General features: G+C 35.5%; 1 protein-coding gene across 1 annotated transcript in view; it reads right to left on the bottom strand.

Annotated features, from left to right (window-relative positions):
- LOC136839646 (protein Aster-B-like) overlaps positions 1 to 16,247 on the bottom strand; it is a 60,710-nt gene that overhangs the window by 10,077 nt on the left and 34,386 nt on the right. Inside the window, exons 2-3 of the mRNA XM_067105959.1 lie at positions 1,376 to 1,541; positions 446 to 610 (exon numbers count right to left, since the gene is read on the bottom strand). Coding sequence (XP_066962060.1) covers positions 446 to 610; positions 1,376 to 1,541 — 331 coding nt within the window. The remainder of the gene's footprint in view (positions 1 to 445; positions 611 to 1,375; positions 1,542 to 16,247) is intronic.

Raw genomic sequence — 16,247 nt, 5'->3', positions numbered from 1 at the left:
ACAGAAAAGGAGGAATGATTTACTTAGGGAAAATCATCAGAGAGAGAGAGAGAGAGAGAGAGAGAGAGAGAGAGAGAGAGAGAGAGAGAGAGAGAGAGACTTTTATGACCTATCGAGCCTAGGTCTGTTGTTGTCTCTTCAACTATCCTGATCAGTGAATGTCAGCTGCTTCTAACAGTGCATGACAATTACCAGCATATCTCGTAACACTTTGGACCTGCATTTAGGCCTACTCCCTTTAGAATTTTTAAAACGTGACGACCATCTTTTTTTCTTATCGAACATGCATATATATATATATATATATATATATATATTATGGATATATATAATAGTGAGAATATTATGACCTCTATAATCATAGATATCCTGATATTAAGATATTCACACTGGAAGAAAGAAGACATTTGAATACACCACTGCACAACAAAAACCCGAACCTTACCACTGGTCTTCTTGGCGTGATAGACGTCAGTCATGAACTGCTCTTGGACGAAGAGAATCGTAAAGACAGAGTCTATGGGCAGGTCCACCACCACATTCAGCAACTCACTCCCTGTGTGCTGCGATTCCAGGGGACAGTTGCAAGCTGAGGGGATCTTGCTCTCGACTGCGGAGATAATGAGAGTTTTCGCAATTACTGTAAAGGCACGAGAATACTCATTACCCAGAACAAAAATACGTTATCATAATTATTATTCATAAGTAAACAATCAAATACAGTGAGGCTAAAGGGCTTAAGCTTGCGAAGCAGAATAGAACCGAAGAGGAAAAAGTAATGAATAGCAGTCATAAACAAAGGTGATAAAAAAAAAAAATCAAAGGAATCTCAGAATATACCACATTTGCAGAATGATAATAAGAGTTTTCATAAGTACAAACATAAGGTACTGAAATTAAATGATCATCACTTTCGGTAACTCAGTATCTTAAAACAAGCTTGAGAATATGGAAGCAAAAGTTATTAGGGTACTCATCATGGAGTTATCTAAAACAGCAGCTGATTTATGTACAGCACGAAAGGTCCCCTTTGAAATAGTAACGGCTTATAGTTATATTTATTTTTTCACGTGCTTCAGATTCATGTTCCAGAGGTAAAATGCAAATGAATGAAGAACTATGCAGTTTATTATGGCTGTTAAATTCAAAAGGAAAAAATCAAGACCTTTTCCATATAAGAACATATCCTTGCAGAGTTTTCAGTACTGGGCATGAAATGTTAAAACTGCTAGCAGTACTGGAATTGTTGTCACATCTGCTAAGACACTTGTAAAATGAGTAACCACTTTAGCTTGCTACCACGTCTCCTACGTTGTTTTATTTTTAAAAATAAAGGCGGTGGAGGAGGAAAAGGCGAAGGGAAACTGAAAGTTACCAATTTTTGCAGCATCGAGCTCGTCGGCCATTGCTCTGTCTTCCCTTGAACGACGCTTTGGTCTGATGGGGGCCGCGGCTATTCCGCTGGATGATGGCAGATTTCTGAAGTCGTCAGGGAAATTGCTGGGAAAGAACAGCCTCTCCTCGGTTCGTGGAGTTGGACTCTGAAGGAAAAATTGAAAAAAAAAAAAAGGGATTGTAAATTGCCGTAGGGAAATTATTGGAAACTTTATATGAAGAAACCTTTGTGACTTGATTTTGTTAGATTTCGGTTACTAATAAAGTATTAATGCAGTATAATGTTTTGAGAATTGTTTCATAAATTAGGTAACACACTTCTTTTGTGATTGGACGTTCACAAGAACGAACCGTTCAGTAAGAGTTCAATAACAGTTTCAGATCCTAGCATCCCTGGGGTATGCCGCGGAGCATTTGTTATTCCGTTATTCGAGATTCCACCCTTTAGCCTGAGTTCGTCCAGAGTTTTCTCTGTCGATAAGACTTCCAGACCTTGAAAACTTCTTCTTGTTTTCTTAAATTTGAATGTGCTTAAGTTCCGCATGCAAATCGGAAACATTAGATATTTGCATTGCATTTTTTATATAAATTTCCTCCAATACAATGTTGGCCATTCAAGTGATCCCATCTTCCTAAAATTGCTTTTAACAGTGCTTCTGAAACAGTTAATCATAAAAAGCTGGTAAATCTCCTAGGGTAGGCTATTTGTAAAAGAATCTGTGATAATCTTAATAGATCTATAAATTACTAATAGGAAGACATTACTGTAGATGATTTCGATCATTGTCAAATGTTCCACTGTGTTGTGCGCTCATGAACACATACCATTCTTATACTTTGCTAGTAACTTGAAAAGCTAGAATTGAAAAATATCCTAGCATAGTATATAGGTGAGAAAACTCATAGCAGTTAAGATTATCTCTCCTACTGATCCATGAAGCACTTGCAAAGCTTAAGAGAGATCTAAAATGAACTGGAAATAGAGAAGCCATTGAGGTATGACGCGTGCTAGAAAAAAACCACAAATAAACACAATAATTCGCAGTCTCCCGATATTCAGTGATATCCATCTCAATTTTCAGTGATTTAGTTTCTTTGTTCTGCCATTTTCTGGATGTCAGTTATATCCAGGTACATTGTATTTCAAACAAAATTGCTTGGAAAAGATGTTTTTTAAATAATGATGCCAATTACAATTATATTTTCATTTCCCATTCAAACCTTCCGCTTGCTTGCACATTCACATGTAATTTTCCCCTCTTATGAATACCGTCAGACACTTTTACTAGCATTTAAAATGTCCCTTTATTAATTTTGTAAGCATTAGTTGCGTGTCACTACATTACCATCCCGTTTCTTATTTCACTATTTTGTACAGCCACTCTACAAATGTGTGAAGATTCAACGGTTTCTTAAATACTTCTGATATGTCAATACTATATTATTATTATTATTATAATTTGGCAGCAGACCCTCTTTTAAACAGGTTCTATTGAATATTATTGCTGCTTCAGCTGCATTTTATTTTGTAGAAGACTTTTTCTATTTTCCTTATTGCGGACTTTTCTTCAGTGGAGGTGCGTTCTAACAGCTGCCTATATTTGTCATTTCATGGGGAAAAGTCAAAATCTGGATTCTGCTTCTTTATATATTCTATACAGTTGGTTCTATACAATTGTTGCCGAGACGCGTTTCGACAGACTCTTCTGTCATTCTCCAGCGGGAGCTAGTAGAGACTGGCAGATTGCAGCAGCAGGGGGTGGGGATAGGATAGGTGTGGGGTTCGATTACAAATCGAATTAAACCCCATCAATTTGTTCCCCCCGGAAGTAATCTGAAAGGTTTTTGGAAGGGGTATAAAGGGGGGGGAAAGGAAGGTATAAGGGGGAGGGTATAGAATGGGACAGACCCATTTGTCATTGCGTGTGGGATGTGATGTTTTTTATTTCTGTGTTTAGTGTCAAAGTCAGTGCCGTCCAAGACTTGTTAGTTGTCAGATTTAACTGGGGCTTTAGGAGGAGTTTTAAGGGTCTTTTTTGATTCTTGGCTCTTGGTCCTCGGTTCTAATGTTGGATCGTCTTCCCTCTCTCCCTCCCTGAAATGGGGAGGGGGAGAGGGATGACTCAGACCATTGGTTTATTCAGGGGTTAGTAAATTGCTTTGAGTTTAGTGTGTTAGTTTGAACTTTCGGGCTCATACCCGAGTTAAAAATGTCTGCAGAGTATCAATTCTTTGCAGGGTGTTGTGAGTCTAACTACTTTTTTTTTTTTTTTTTTTTTTTTTTCCGGGGCAACCTAGTGTGAAAGTTCAAGGAGCCTTGTCTTTTAGGCATCGCCTTCCCCATTTTTTTTTTTTTTTTTTTTTTTTTTCTATCTATCAAAGTCATTACTACTACTGGCAGATTGCATAGGTCCTTCTGAATTTATACACGGGCTTCAGCGGGAGGGTCATGGATGGCGAATTCTGATTGGTTGCAGTCAGCGAACTTCAGATCTAAATTTCTGCATGGTCCTGGCGAAGCTCGATCCTGACAGATCTTCGCAACCTGGGAATGTCATTCATTCCAGCGTTCCCATATGGCCTGCCGTTGCGTGATGTCATCCGGCTGACATCATCGGTAGTTTGGCTGCTATTGAGGCTTTCGGATGAATGATTCTTATCTACTGATTTCTGTCGTAGTCGGGGATTGATCAAGGGCAGGCTATCAGGGGCATCTCCATTCTCAGGGTTGTCGTTTCTCAGGTATTCGTTGGATTTGGTGGGTGTTCTGCATTATTCTTCTTAAATTCTCGTGGGTAGGAGCGATGCCTCCAAAAAAGCGTCAAATGCATTGGTTGTGCAAGAACTTCATCGTTCATTGAATGTAGCAGTAAGACCTAATAAATGTTTCAATGTAATGGTAAAAATACGTTCTTATGTGCTAGACCATTGCCTAATTCTATTAGCGTTAATGTAAATTCGTCTCAGAAATCTTCCACCTCTAAATCAGACCAAAGTAAAGTTGATAATAACCCTGTAGAAACGAATCCAGGTAATAAAAAGTCACAAGAAAAAGTACACATAAATCTTTCCCAGATAGTGGCCCGGGATGTGTCTAGCTTTCGTGTCCTGTTTAGTGCAAGTCCTTTGGGGAATGACCGTATTTGCAACATAAACAGAAGACTGTAAATATCATAAAGATATGACCCCAAGAACTATTGTGAATTTTTCCCTGTGGCTTGAAATATCTCACAAATACCATAAATTAATGTGACTTTTTTGATGCAAGATTTGTGACTTTTGTATTCTGTGATTTTCCCCTGTGACTTTATTGCCGGCCGCCACAAGTTGTGACTTTTGCCTAGCTTAAACATCCAGTTTTTAAGGAATCTGCTGCGATTCCAATTAGGATAGTTTTCAGCGTAACGTAGTAATGACTCCTTTATTGTTTACACGCGGGACCTAATCTGGCTATAAATTGACAGATATGCTGCTGGAATTTCGTCAGAACAAATATGTTGCAGACATAAGTACAGCTTTCCTTAGAATTGGAATTAGTGAAGTCACTGATAGGAATTTTAAGCATGTCAAAGACTTTCAGATTTAAGGTTTTATAGTTTGGAGCCCTAGGAGAGCTGTTAATCAGCTCAGTGGTCTGGTAAAACTAAGGTATACTTAACTTATAGTTTGGAGCAACTTGTTTTTTTTTTTTTTTTTTTTTGCTGAATCAACCTCTACAATATCATTCATTTGCAGACTCGTTCAGATCCCATCGCTGCAATTCAGTAAAAGAAGTCCTTTATATGTGGATAATTTCATGAAAACCCATGAGAAATGTGAAGATTTGGAACTCGAGAGTAATAGGTAAACTTAGAAATTATGCTGGAAGCTAATATGCCCTTGGGAGAATGGGCTAGGTTTCATTCTCATTCGTAATCTGAGATCATTTAATGCATTTATAAAACGTGGAATGTTCAAAACAAGATTTAGATTGTTAAAAGCACTTGATGGTAAATGTCATTTGTTTTTTACTAAGAATATGTTCATCTTGAGAAATGGAGTAACATTTGTGTAGCTGACTTAGGTACGTATATGTAAATTATATATTAATTTCACATTGTGACAATAAAAAAAGTATGTATATAATATTGTAAATATAACTATGTGCAAAACTATGTAAATTTTTTCAAAAGTAAAAAAAAACCATACCCCTTATACCTGTCAACCTGAATGCAGTAAAATTACTTGGTCTTTTGTGGAAGACCTGTAATGATTCACTGACTGAAAAGATCCCTTCTTAGATTGTTACATTTTGAATAATCTGGGAAATATTATTATTTTGACCCAGAGAAACTTTGTATCTCTCCTTCCAACCATCTTTGATTCTTTGGGAATGTCAAACGGTGAAGTAACAACCAAGGGAAACTTTGTGAAGAATTGTCGGGACTGAAAACTGATTGGGATAACGAGCTGATGATGGATTTTAAAAGAGTTTGGTGATTTGTTAGACCCCTCCGATCACTATCCCCCCCGTCAAGAATGACTTGCTTTAACTGTAGATCCCTAACAAAGTTCATTCGTTAGAAATATTTGAGAATAAAATGATTTCCGTATAAACAAACGAAGACTGTAAATGTCATGAAGATAATGATTCCCAAGAAATATTATGAATTTTTCCCCCGTGATTTATTACTTCCAAACACCATAGATTAATGTTAACTTTTTTGTTAGCCAAATTGTGGCTTTTTTTCCGTGACTTTATTAAAAATTCCGGTTGTATAGGGCTGACACCAGTGTATTTTAAACTTATAGTGACTCATTATCACGTACTCAACCGGCACTGCAACACGAATATGCTTGTTCAGTTAAGGCAACAATTTTGGGCTGGAAAAATGAGACAGTCCTTTAAGAAGATTCTGAAAACACTATTGTGCAAGAAAGTGCAAAATGAAGTTGAGAACGGAGGAGAGATTAATTTGAGAAGGAGCTTTACAAAGACGCTATGTCAAAACACTTTGCATGACCTTTTTGTGTGGGGAGGGCGTGGAAATTCCCTTGAATGACATGTTAGTACACAAACGTCTTTTCATGATGGTGGTGTGTTGACATATTTTCGTGTGATCTGTTTCTTACTGTAGAGTTATCAATATCGTCTGTTGTCATAAGACGAGAACTGTGTTCTTTGTATCAGTTATTAATGTAAAATCCAAATATATCTGCATGTTTAGTTTTGTAGAGACATGTTTAAGAAAATGACGCTTAAGACTACATAAGTGTTGTGTGGTGCCCAACGCTTGTCACTTTGCCATTTCCAGTATTGTGTTTAAGAATGTGTGTGTTTCGTAATTACATGTCCTGTTTAAACAATGACATCATCTAAAACTGTGTTGTCACACGCCACCATTTGATTCACTACGTTTAACAGATATGCAGAGGTTCCAGAATATTGTGCTTTTAGTTTATTTTTGATAACGAACTTAAGAATTAGCTTGAAGTTTTTTGGCGTTGATTTGAAATTTGTAAATCAGGTCTGTGCTTTTAGTTTATTTTTGATAACAAACTTAAGAATTAGCTTCAAGTTTTTATGTTGAATTGAAGTTTGTAAGTCAGGTCTGTGTTCACAGTGATTGTAAACTTTTCAGTCTCGTTTCCACAATAAAACTCGAATGCAGAAGGGAAGGAGCAGCTTTTGGCCTATTTTTTTGTGCAGTTGGTCAGTTATTTGGTGTCGTGTTGTGTGTGTGTGTGTGTGTGTGTGTGTGTGTGTATGTCTTTAGAAAGGGCTAAACTCTTATTCTTTGAACTTTGTAATTTTTGGTTAGTTTGAGTGCCTTTCAGTTATAACCCCGTTTCATTTATTTCTTATATATTTGCCTGTTTGATATGTTTAACCTTTAGCTATTAAATTAATTTTAAAGGTTAAATTCAGCACGTGTTTTTCAATGTCCTTCCATCTTATTTCATTTCCCCGTGATCATAATTTAGCGAATGGTGAATATAATTTGATCAGGTAAACTTGAGTATTGAGTCCTCTAAGGTCTGAAAATCAACCCATGATTACTACTGTAGTAAGATGTATATATACAGATATATATATATATATATATATATATATATATATATATATAAATATATATATATAAAATGAGAGAGAGAGAGAGATAGAGAGAGAGAGAGAGAGAGAGAGAGATAGAAACTTAGAGAAAGAGAGAGAGAGAGAGAGAGAGAGCGTTCCATCTTTGTCGTTGGATCTTTCAGACTTACGATCTGAGCCCATGTCTATAAGGACTGTTCAGTAAGTGGAAGTACTTAGTTGTGGTACTGTTCATTAATAAAATTAATGTCTATTCTTGTTAGTACTGAATTCGGTTGAGATAGATCTCCCTGTAATTTTAGAAACCGCAAAAGGCGCGTGGTGTTGTTACATAAGGAAATTTGGCGGTTTTGACATACATACATACGTACATATATCTAATCTATCTATCTATCTTGGTGGTTTTGACATACATACATACGTACACATATATATATCTATCTATCTATCTATCTATCTATCTATCTACCTATCTAAGGCTTCCCAGAGTGCAAGATTGCTTTCCATTGCGTCTGAACTAAAATTACCTTTATTCCATGTTTTTTGCCTTCGAGTTTCTAAAGAAACACCAAGCGTATATATACACACACAACACACACACACACACACACACACACACACACACACACAACCCTCTGGTGATCCGATGACGGAAACCGCGTCTATAAATTTTTCGCCGTAAATGCTCCGATGACGCGAATTCCGCGCCATTCGTAAGTTATTTTCGGGGAAATTCACAAAAAAAAATAGTCATCCGAAGAACACGAATGGCGCAGATCTTGTATCTTGTATACAAGAAAACGTAAACAGGAAACCGGCATTTTCACATGTTAAACCTCTGAATGTAAAAATAGCAACGTTTCTTTTTGTAGTAAGAATTTACTTTTTTTTTTTTTTTACATATATTTCTGTCTTTCAACAACATTTCCGTCTTTCAGCTTCAATTGCTCAATTTTTTTTTCTGGGAACACATATTGCTTTTACGTGGGCTATTTATAGCAAATTTATTCAGCTTTCCATTGCAATTTTCAATATTTTCTTTGCGTTATGCATTACCGAGTAATTACGAAAAATGTAAGCGTAAAATGACCACTTGAGAACACAGTCGAGCCGCGTAGTTCCGCCTAGGGTTTACGAGTGCGTGAATAATTTTTTGTACGCCTGTTTGTGTATCTGTAAATAACTTCAGTGTGCATGTATTATATATCATTCGAACGGCCATTCTTTGTACTTTATCGAGCTGAACGCTGAACGGCAAAATGTGAAAATATCAACGTTTCTATATAAAAATCTTTTCTAACAATTGACTGTACGTGAAACAAAACTTATCTTTGAGCTTCAGTTACTCAACTATTTACGGGCAACACATTAATTTTAGGTATTATATAATGTAGGAAATTTATTCAGCTTTCCATCGCAGTTTTCACTTTTTTTCTAGCATTGGTTATTACCGAGTAATTACGAAAAATGTCAGCGTTGAACGCGTTGAACGCCGTAGTTCGGCCGGATTTTATGCATGCGTAGATCATTTTTGTGCGCTTGTAAATAACTTAAAACGTGCATGTATTATATATCATCCGAACGGGACATTCTTTGCACTTTATTGTGCTGAACAGCAAAATGTTAAAATATCAACGTTTCTATATAATTAGTTGCCGCATATTTTCATAGAAAGAGAGAAAAAAATTGTCCGTAATCTAACGACAATTGTTCAGTTTTATTCCAACAATACATATATCTTTATTTTGTGACGTTTTATAGGAAATTTATTCAGCTTTCTAATGCCACCTTTATTTTTTTCTATCGTTATTCCTTACTTAGGTACGATACGAAACGTCAACATAAGTAGGTTGGAAAATCTGAAAATTGAACTCCGTAAAAAAATTAGCATTTTTAATCGGTAACAGCTAATTAGAAACACATTTATAGCAAAACGATTCATTCCATGTCAAAGTTCAAACATTCCTTTTTTTACGAAATAGACTCCACAAACATAATTATTATATTTTTAGTGATTATTTAAAAAAAACTTACGATTTTCCTTAAAAATTTCATAAAAAACTTTTTCTATTATTTCTAAGCCTTGCAAAGATTTCCAATTGCTTTAGGAAAAAACCAATAATTTGCCGACATCATAACACAAACCAGAAGCGTATATCGGTTATAGCTTGGACGTATCGATTTTGACAAAGAAAGTCCATTTTCCGCTCGAACCCAAAATGAACCACGGCATAATAAGTATAATGGGTAGCTATATCTAGAACCCCCACAAGTCATGTTAAGGTGGTAAACAAAATGTTTAATAAACCATCTTTTGTAATTATGTGACAACCCACGATCAAAGACGCTCTTAATTTCGCTGTCCTGCCCAGCAACTGTGAACAAAGATTAAGAAAAGATAGAAAGTCTGTTGATGATTCCCATTAAAAATCGAAATAAATCGCTATCATAAATTTATACTTGTGAGATGACCACTTTTACACAACCTACGAGAAAATTAACTTAGCAAACTGAAAAAGACATAGACATCATCAGCCAAATGCCACTCTTTCCTAATGTCTTTAGACACATATGTTTTGCGATCAGCAAAGTTAAGCTGCATTGGGTGTGGTCAGTAACTGGATGGGTGACAACACCGAAGCTTGTTTTATGCTCTCGTATGAAAATTGTTGCTTAGTTTCATTATGAGAATGTGTTATGTATGTAAATATACACGTAAATAATTAGTAAAATGAGAGGAACTGAATTCTGTGGTGGACTGGAATCCTGCACATCAACAAGAACTCGCCTTAATTAACCACTTGCTTATAATACGAGAACAGGGGAAGGGTTCGACGTCACCACCGACGTCAGTTTTTTTTTGTAATTCTTCGTTTTATGAATTTTGAGTGTAGATTGACATCCATATATACAATATAGTCTCATAATGAAAGAAAAGAAACCTTTTAAAAGCCGAGAGAGAGCATACAAGAGGGATTCAGTGGCGGTCACCTTTCAGAGTACTGACCACACCCAAAGCTGCTTAACTTCGCTGATCTCAAAACAACAGTCGCGTCTTGTTAAAACGCCGTTAGTGACGCAAAATGAAGGTTATTCTATCAAATAATATATTTATATCATGGAACTTTCGTGTGCGGCTGTGAAAAAAATTCCGATCGTATAGGGATAGGCCTTATACGATCAGTATTTCATTTTTTTTGGTGTTGAGGGGTAGAGAGATATGACCACTCGGTTATGCCGCTCTACGAAGGAATATGTCTTGGAACTCCTACAGTATCTAGAGGTTGACGAACCAACGCCAAATCAAATCGCCTTAAATTACAATTATATTACATCCTGCCAAAATTTACTATTCCCAAAACAATTCTGCCACCAACACATCTCTTTCTCTTTATAAAATCACGCATGAAATCCACCTTGAATTATATTAATTGTATAGAAAACATTTCAACAACGATCACCATCTCAAGCACCTTGCCATCGTCGCGGCGATGCGATTTTGTTTTTTCTTCTCTTCATCTTGAATGACGACGTCCAATGGAAACAAAGATGGCTGTTTGCGATCGCTGCTGGAAGTCCTCTTGGCTTTTTATTTCAGTCAATTTGGACGACATGCTATATTATTTCCAATTTCAGTCTCACAGTGACCTCAATAAAAATAGCACGATTTTTTAGTCTCATAAAAATGTCTCTTTAGATGCTGTAGATTTCAAATTGGGAAAACGTCCAACCCACAATATGATATTACACCAAAATGTCGTAACAAAACAAAGACTTTCTAAATAGCCTCATTTTTTTATATTTTAGAGGCAGGAGGGTGGTCATTTCCTAAAGTATGATGTTATGTACAAAAAAAATGTCAAAACAAAAACGAAGACTGTTCTGAACAGTTATAGTTTGTAGGACTATTTGCTTTAATATATTTTTATTAGGTTTGTTTTTGTTTTATTGAATAGATGATGACACCAGATTCCTTTATACTACAATAATCTTTCGGTAGTTACATAAAATCTGCGCGCTAATAAGATTTAATTTCTTGTCTCTTGTTTCCTTGCATGCAAATGACAGTAACTTTATGTAAGTAAATAGAAATAAGGGGCCTTAAAATGGTGAACTCTTGTCGGAAACAAAAGGGCGACATTTAGTACAACATGGTAATTTCTGATCTTGCAGAAAACATTCATTCATTTTCGTAGTCACAAAGAAACAATCTTACTTTGTACAAGTACTACTGGCAATAGGGCTGTGTCGGCAAACCTTCAGTACGCGAGAGAATGTTGAAACGTCATTAGAAAACAATGTTAATTATCGGGAAAAAGCATGGCAATTATAGCCATATATAAACCTTTAAAATACTAGAGAGGAGAGAGATATAAACAAATATTGTAATGAAAAGCAAAAGACGAAAAATGCAAAGCAGCGATCACGAACCCATCTTTGTTTCCATTGGACGTCGTCATTCAAGACGAAGAGAAGAAAAACAAAATCGCATCGCCGCGACGATGGCAAGGTGCTCGAGATGGTGATCGTTGTTGAAATGTTTTCTATGCAATTAATATAATTCAAGGTGGATTTCATGCGTGATTTTATAAAGAGAAGACATTTGTTGTTGGCAGAAATGTTTTGGGAATAGTAAATGTTGGCAGGAAGTAATACAATTATAATTTAAGGCGATTTGATTTGGCGTTGGTTCGTCAACCTCTAGATACTGTAGAAGTTCCAAGACAGATTCCTTCGTAGAGTGGCATAGCCGAGTGGTCATATCACTCTACACCTCAAGTACCCAAATAAATAAATACTGGTCGTATAAGGCAATCCCTATACGATCGGAATTTTTTCACAGCCGCACAAGAAGTTACATAATATGTATATATTATTTGATAGAATAACCTTCATTTTGCGTCGCTAACGGCGTTTTAAGAAGACGCGACTTTGGTTTTGCGATCAGTGAAGTTAAGCAGCTTTGGGTGTGGTCAGTACTTGGAAAGGTGACCGCCACTGAATCCCTGTCTTACGCTCTCTCTCGATTTTCAAAAGGGTTCTTTTGTTTGATTATGAAAAGCTTTTGCATATATATGTAATATATGTATAAAATATATATATATATATATATATATATATATATATATATATATATATATATATATATATATGTATATGTTCTAGAAGGGAAACGTCTTGTTTTGATTTTGCAAAGCTTTATTAAGCGACATAACGGGTCCAGCCCCATCATCACAGCTGCAGAAAGACAAACACACATAAAGCGTATAATAAAAAGATTCATCCTAAAAGCCAAAATAGTTATAATAAAATAAAAAAAACAAAAACAAAGTGGTAAGAGAATGACCATTTCAAGTGAAGGGAAGAAGACGAGGGACTCGAAGAAGAGCAGCAGCAAAAGGTCCCAAGAACTCGTATGGTTAGCCTGCCAGGTAGAGAGGGTTTGCGGTAGTTTACATTGTTAATTTTGGAACTATTGCTTTTATGAAAAGCAATTCGAAGATCGCAACCTGTTGCGGGAAGAAGCTCTGTAATGATTTTAAAACGTTTATAATTCTAATTAAATTTGCTGTTCGATAACTTACCTGCATTTAGCCTACAAAGGAGGCCCCGACATAATTCCCAGACAATTCATTTGGGACACAAAATAAATAGGCCGTTTGGATGTTGCAAGTTCGATAACTTTCACCTGAACAGGGACCGAATAGTTAATGTGGAGACTAGAGATTATACATATTTTTGGCCTAGGACAATGTTTCTGCCAAATTGATTTTAACTAAGGATAAAACTGCTGTAATCTGATAAACGGGATTGGTTTGTCAAAGTGGCATTGTTGGTATTTTCTGTTATTATTCCTGTATTATTTACCGAATTAGTTAATGGGTTTAAAGAAACTTATTTCGCATTTTATGGCCGGACAATGTCGTAAAAGATTATCTTGAACGTTAAAAGCTAGAGAGAATATTTGTTTCATTATCAATAATTAGCTATATATTTGATGGAGAAAAAATCGCAATATCTTTGGACTAACAAGTACTGAATTTCTTTACCATCATATGCGATTAATGTCAGGACCAGTATAGAAAAAATATATTGTAAGAAATCGCGTATTTTCTTTAATTCTTTCTTTGCGAAATACGTGTCATAAATTCATGATGAATAATTGTTTTACGAAAAATTCTTCTGAGAACGAGATCGAAGCTGGAACCATTCATTAAAATGAAAACAAAACAAAACCAAAATATTAAACCAAATAGTTTTACAAACCAAGGCTTTGTATAACTATTCATCGAGCCCATCTATGGACTTTACTTCCTATCAACTTCTATAGGCTTTGCTTGTGCAGTCCATAATATTCTAGAACTAAGGAAATGAAGTATAATTCTAGAAATGGTACAGTATTTCTAAATCAGTATAGTCTTATGTGGGAAAAATGTCAACCGAGATAGTGTCTTTAAACCAACGGCTTAAAGTTTGTTGCCTATCTTCAACTGTATCTGTTCGACCTATACCCGATGATTGTCTATCTTTGTACTTTCTAAATGCAGCCTAAGAAGGCTCGTCAAACCTTATAATTAGAGGAATAGAGGTTTTAGGGTAATATGATTACGAGAATCAAATCGAAGAAACGGTAATTAACTCGGAAGAAACGTTTTTTATTTCGATAGTTTATAAAAAGTTACGTGATATGAATGTATTATTTGATGGAGTATCCTTCCTTTGCGGGACTAATGTGTTGTAAGAAGGTACTACATCTGTTTTGATCAGCGAAGTTAAGCTGCATTGGTTGTGGTCAGTAACTGGATGGGTGACCGTCACTTTGCCTTGTTATACTCTATCGTATGAAAAGTGTTGCTTAGTTTCATTATGAGAATGTGTTATGTATGTAAATATACACGTAAATAATTAGTAAAATGAGAGGAACTGAATTCTGTGGTGGACTGGAATCCGGCACATTAACAAGAACTCGCCTTTAACCACTTGCTTTAATATGACAACAGGTGAAGGGTTCGACGTCACCACCGATTTTTTTTTTTTTTTAATTCTTCGTTTTATAAATATTTTAGTGTAGATTTACATCCATATATACAATATAGTCTCATAATGAAAGAAAAGAAACCTTTTAAAAAGCCGAGAGAGAGCATAAAAGAGGGATTGATTGGCGGTCACCTTTCCAGAGTACTGACCACACCCAAAGCAGCTTAACTTCACTGATCGAAAACAGCCAGTCGCGTCTTCTTAAAACGCCGTTAGCGACGCAAAATGAAGGTTATTCTATCAAATAATATATTTATATCATGGAACTTTCGTGTGCGGCTGCAAAAAATTCCGATCGTATAGGGATAGGCCTTATACGATCAGTATTTATTTATTTTTAGGTGCCTTGAGGGTAGAGTGATATGACCACTCGGTTATGCCACTCTACGAAGGAATATGTCTTGGAACTCCTACAGTATCTAGAGGTTGACGAACCAACGCCAAATCAAATCGCCTTAAATTACAATTATATTACATCCTGCCAAAATTTACTATTCCCAAAACATTTCTGCCACCAACAAATCTCTTCTCTTTATAAAATCACGCATGAAATCCACCTTGAATTATATTAATTGCATAGAAAACATTTCAACAACGATCACCATCTCAAGCACCTTGCCATCGTCGCGGCGATGCGATTTTGTTTTTCTTCTCTTCGTCTTGAATGACGACGTCCAATGGAAACAAAGATGGTTGCTTGCGATCGCTGCTGGAAGTCCTCTTTGCTTTTTATTTCAATATCAATTTGGATACATGCTATATTATTTCCAATTTCAGTCTCACAGTGACCTCAATAAAAATATATATATACGATTTATTTAGTTTCATAAAAACGATCCCTTTAGATGCCGTAGATTTCTAAACTGGGTCTAGCTTTTGAAGATTTTAGGGTGGTCCTGTTACAAAACAAATGACTGTTTTAGGAGTTCAGTCAGTAATGATGTATACTAAATACCAAAACTGTCCTCATATTTTTTAAAATGAAGACTGTTCTCAAATTTGTAGAATGTATTATGGCCTATACAAGTCTGTAGGACTAGTTGAGACCAGCTCCTATATTTTTATGAATTTGTTTTCTGCAAGTTTGAATTGAATAGTTGTACTAATACACAAGGTTTGTTTTTGTTTTTCTTGAATTGATGACATAGATTCTGTATACTACAATAATCTTTCAGCAGTTACATAAAATCAAAACTAAATTAATAAGATTTAATTTCTTGTCTCTTGTTTCCTTGTATGCAAATGACAGTAACATTATGTAAGTAAATAGAAAAAGGGGCCTTAAAATGGTGAACCCTTTTCGAAAACAAAAAGGGCGACATTTAGTACAACATGGTAATGGTCTCATTGATCTGATCTTGCAGAAAACATTCATTCATTTTCGTAGTCACAAAGAAACAATCTTACTCTACTACTTTGTAGACTGTGTCGGCAAACATTTAGTACGCGAGAGAATATTGAAACGTCATTAAAAACAAAACTCAAAAGGAGCTGTGACAGTTTAACTATTATTTAATATTACAAACCTTATCGAAAAAAGTGAAACATTAGTGTAGAAAAAGAAAAACTTGTTGAAACGTCATTAGAAAAACAAATGTTAAAAATAATATATATAAATAAATCGAGAGATTTTTATTGAGATAATAAAACTTATAAAAAAGAGAGAGATGATTAAATTGATATTGAAATGAAAAGCAAAGACGAAATGCAGCAGCGATCACGAACCATCTTTGTTTCCATT

Source organism: Macrobrachium rosenbergii, chromosome 6 (genome assembly GCF_040412425.1).
Source record: "Macrobrachium rosenbergii isolate ZJJX-2024 chromosome 6, ASM4041242v1, whole genome shotgun sequence".
NCBI lineage: Eukaryota > Metazoa > Arthropoda > Malacostraca > Decapoda > Palaemonidae > Macrobrachium > Macrobrachium rosenbergii.
This window is presented reverse-complemented; position numbering and strand designations above follow the sequence as displayed.